The sequence below is a fragment of the Sinocyclocheilus anshuiensis genome, unplaced genomic scaffold, assembly GCF_001515605.1.
Source record: "Sinocyclocheilus anshuiensis isolate Anshui unplaced genomic scaffold, SAMN03320099.WGS_v1.1 scaffold653, whole genome shotgun sequence".
NCBI classification, from domain to species: Eukaryota; Metazoa; Chordata; class Actinopteri; order Cypriniformes; family Cyprinidae; genus Sinocyclocheilus; species Sinocyclocheilus anshuiensis.
The window spans coordinates 233046-237599 of NW_015540902.1; the positions used below are offsets into that span (position 1 = coordinate 233046).

Consider the following 4554-nt stretch of genomic DNA (forward strand, 5'->3'; position numbering starts at 1 on the left):
TATGTAATTTTTTTAAAGTGTCAAATTTAAGGGACCCATTCACTTGCATTATATGGACTCACAAAGATGGACAATTTTTGTGTTCCACAGAAGAAAGTCAATCATATATGTTTGGGGCAGTAAATGATGAGAGAATTTTCATTTTTGGGTGGAGGTAATTAACGACGTTTTAATTAACTTTTAATTTAAATTGTACAATATGCAATACGGGCCTGCTTCACTCAGTCTGACATTTAGATAGAGTGACCATTCTGCCCAAATGATTATATCATAAAAAAAAAACTAAAAAAAAAAAAAACTTTTTTCACAAAAGTGTGCTTGTTGCAATGTTTTTTGGGGCCACTGTAGATTAGAATAATCATTATTATAGTAAAAGTAACTTCCAAGTATATGTGAAAGATAACAAAAGAGAGTGTATTCATTGACCATGGGTCAGCTCACCTGTGTGTGTCTTCATGTGCTCGTCGAAATACTGTTTCATGTTGAAGTCTTTGCCACACCACTGGCACATAAACTGCTTGTGTCCTATATGAATGCTCATATGAGACCGCAGCTGGTATTTGTACTGGAACCTCTCGTCACAATTCTGCGCACACACACAGAAATAGACAGCGTGTGGGTGGATGCTGTTTCAGCCTCACTTCAAATCAGGGCCAGACTGAAGCAATCCCAACTTTGTAATATGACCACAATAACCTGTCATTATGGTTCATAAGCCTGTCATTGATATACTACTTATAGGAATCAGGCCAATCCCACTTGTTCAGACTCTCTCACACTACACCCTTAACTGAAACCAATGAGCCCCACCCTGACCACCCTCACGGTGTGTAAAGTAAACCCCCAATGCATTTCTAAGAAAAAGATGCCCCAAAGTACAGCTGAGGGAAAAACCAAAAGAGAATACATTATTAGAGATTCAAAATGAATCTGCATGGAGCAAACAGACTTAGACACTGATCTTAACAGTGATGAGACAAGATTCCTCTGACAAGCAGTTCGTCCATCCACAAACTTTTTTTACTTAACCATTTTCTACATTTGAATTACATTTGAATTCTAAAAAAAATTTCAGTTAGGAGGAAAAGATCAGCGAACAAGATTTTTAAATCAACAGTCTACAAGAGGGTGCCATAAATATAAACTAAACAACATTGAAAAGTATGAAAGACATCGTCAGAATAGTCCATCTGCCATCAGTGGTTCAACCGCAACGTTATGAAGCGACGAGAATACTTTTTGTACGCGAAGAAAACAAAAATAACGACTTTATTCAACAATTCGTCTCCTCTGTGCAAAAAGTATTCTCGTCGCTTCATAACGTTATGGTTGAACCACTGATGGCAGATGGACTATTCTGACGATGTCTTTCATACTTTTCTGGACCTTGACAGTGTAATTTACTTGGCAGTCAATGGGAAAGTCACAAGCCTCCCGGTTTTCATCCAAAATATCTTAAATTGTGTTTCGAAGACGAACGAAGCTATTACGGGTTTGGAACGACATGGGGGTAAGTGATTAATGACAAAATTTTCATTTTGCGGTGGAGTAACCCTTTAAGCAAGGATTCAACCTGTACCAACCTTGTAACCGGTATTATATCTTCTTTTACCTTGTATAATCATTTTTTTATTGATAATTTTGTAATTTATGGTTTTCTAGGATAAGCATGTCACTCAATCCGTCTATGACTTGTATGTCTTTTAACATTAACACATCCCAAATGCATGATTTTATGTATTTGCATTGTATTTTATGGATTGCTTTAACTTCTCTCAGTCACAATATCAGAACAGACCACTTATGAATTGTGCCATATAATGTGTTCATACCTCACAACGGAAGGGCTTCTCTCCTGAATGCTGCAGTGAATGCACTTTCAGTGACATGCTGCGCTTAAAAGACTTTCCACAGGTCTCACAGGTAAACGGCATGTCCTTTGTGTGAGCTAGAGACAGACAGAAGACCTGTTGTATTAGGCATACAAATGTTTCATATGTATTTTGTGGCTGTATAGACATTTATCTTGATATTGAAGATGCAAGTGTTCACTCGGGCAGTGCTGAAGTGTGTCTGTGTGCATGTTTACTGTACATACCGACCATGTGCTTACGGACATGGGCCATAGTGTAGAATTTCTTCTCACAAATCTCACAGGCAAATTTCTTCTCAGCAAAGCCATGGACAATCTTAATATGCTCGTGGAGGGACCACAGTTTCTTAAAGGACTTATTACATGAAACACACTGAGACACAAAAAAACAGAGACACACTGTTATACAGTACAAGAATACCATATTTAGTGATATATCTACTCAGACCCCTTTTCTGAGGCTCAATAGCCCTCTAAACATGAATGAAGTCTCCATCTGCTGGTCAGGACTGATATTAACATTCCTATCCTTTAATGCACTTCATCTTTCAAATCAGATCTGATATTTATACTTCAGTTATCAATTTATTTGAGAATTTATCTCAGTTGGCTGATATTGGACATTTAATTGCACGTTAATTTCTCCTGTTTTTACCTTTGCCATCACCAAAATAGTACCTTTGCCATTGAAAACACTAATTATTTAATAATAACACTATTAAATGTAATCCTTAGCAAATGAATATGAAAAATAATTAAAAAAAATTAATATCCATCATTCATACTGTACATTATGATGTTGTAATGCCTAAATTCAGCATTTAAAATTAGTAATTTTTTTTAGTTTTCGTCTTGTAATAGCTTTAGACAAAATTAAATTTTTTATCTACATTTATGTATTTAGCAGATGATTTTATCCAAAGTGACTAACAACAGAGGAACAATCTACTGCTTTGTTTTTTTATATACTGTGAAGCATGTGACTAGAATAGTGCTATTTGAATTAATGTTTACTTTATTATTTTACCTTACATAATTTAAATATTGGTAATTTATTAGCCATAACATGAAAACAATTAATGGTGCAAGCCAGAATTTTAATAACAGTGCATCAATAATTACAATAATCATTACTGAAGTACAAGTCACACACATCAATCTAACTTAATAAACACTGAATATGGAAAAGAAAATGAAACTTTTGCAACTTTAGCTTTAATCAATGTTAATTTAAAGGGGTGGTTGATTGCGATTTCACTTTTTTAACGTTAGTTAGTGTGTAATGTTGCCATTTGAGCATAAACAATATCTGCAAAGTTGCGGCGCAGAAAGTTCAATGCAAACAGAGATATCGTCTTTTAAAATTCTGGCAGTTTAATGCCTACAAAAACGGCTCATAGGGACTACAACGAGTTACTTCCCAGGTTTGTGACATCACAAACCCAGATAAACCCCGGCCCCGGGAAAAGGCAGCAAAGGGGGCGAGGCCATGCTGCTCTGCTTTAGAGAAGAGGAAGAGAAGACTAGGGGTGCACGTAAAAATCTATTCATATATGAATTGTGATTCTGTCTTCTAATGATTCTAATATATTCACAAGATTCAAAATCAATGTTCTAAAGCAGCGGTTCTTAATACTGTTCCTCGCGTCCCCCTGCTCTGCACATGCTCTGCATCTCTCTCTCTTTCAGCTCAGCACCAACAATGAACTGTTCTATTTATACACTTATTTTCACATAGCTATGAGAAGCGTTATACATGGACGCGCGCGTGTGGTTGCCGTACTGTATTAAAGCTTTAATCAGGATAAAACCATATATTAAAAGCTAACAGAAGCATTAGCATTTACAAATAATAGCATATCTAAAAGTGTGAGACAACAACAAACAAAAAACATACCATTAAAAGCCGTGCTTGCACAGGTTCTACGCGATCCTCTTCAATAATATCCTCTGCGTCTCAATCGGGCTCAAACTGATAAGCAATATTGACGATGCCATTGTTTACAATACAACCGGAACACATGCCGCTGAGGAGAGGGGCGGGACGTTTAGACGCATACTAGAGGCGGTTTAGCAAATCACAACACACTGGGCCAGCTAACCAATCAGAGCCCATCGCCTATTTCTGAGGGAGGGGCTTCATAAAAGAAGGAAATGATCAGCACGTTTATGGGAGAAGGGACAGAGCGGCGTAGAATAAAGGTAAATTATGTGAAAAATAATGTTTGTTTTTTTTAAACGAAGCATTAACACATGTTAGACTGTACCCCATAAACACAATCAAGCCTAGAAAAAAAAAACAGTCAACCACCATATTGCAATATGATAACAACAATATCATATTGTTGTGTTGCACATACACTACCATTTAAAAGTTTGGGGTTGGTAAGATTTTTTAATGCTTTTAGAAGAAGAGTCTTATGCTCACCACGGCTACATTTATTTGACCAAAAATAGTACAGAAACATTAATTAAAACAAAAATATTATGGGGTATTCATGGCCTAATGTTAGAGAGTCGGACTTGTAACCCGAAGATTGCGGGTTCGAGTCTCAGGTCCAGCAGGGATTGTAGGTTGGGGGAGTGAATGACCAGTGCTCTCTTCCACCTTCAATACCACGACAGAAGTGAGACCCTTGAGCAAGGCACCGAACCCCCAACTGCTCCCCGGGTGCTGCTGC

The 4554-nt window shown here is 37.0% G+C and overlaps 1 protein-coding gene across 3 annotated transcripts in view; it reads right to left on the reverse strand.

Annotated features, from left to right (window-relative positions):
* LOC107689059 (zinc finger protein 652-like) overlaps positions 1 to 4554 on the reverse strand; it is a 17859-nt gene that overhangs the window by 3646 nt on the left and 9659 nt on the right. For all 3 annotated transcript variants that reach the window (XM_016486945.1, XM_016486944.1, XM_016486943.1), the window contains 3 exons: positions 2099 to 2246; positions 1833 to 1948; positions 442 to 586 (listed from right to left, as the gene is read on the reverse strand). In XM_016486945.1, the coding sequence (XP_016342431.1) occupies positions 442 to 586; positions 1833 to 1948; positions 2099 to 2246 (409 nt within the window). The remainder of the gene's footprint in view (positions 1 to 441; positions 587 to 1832; positions 1949 to 2098; positions 2247 to 4554) is intronic.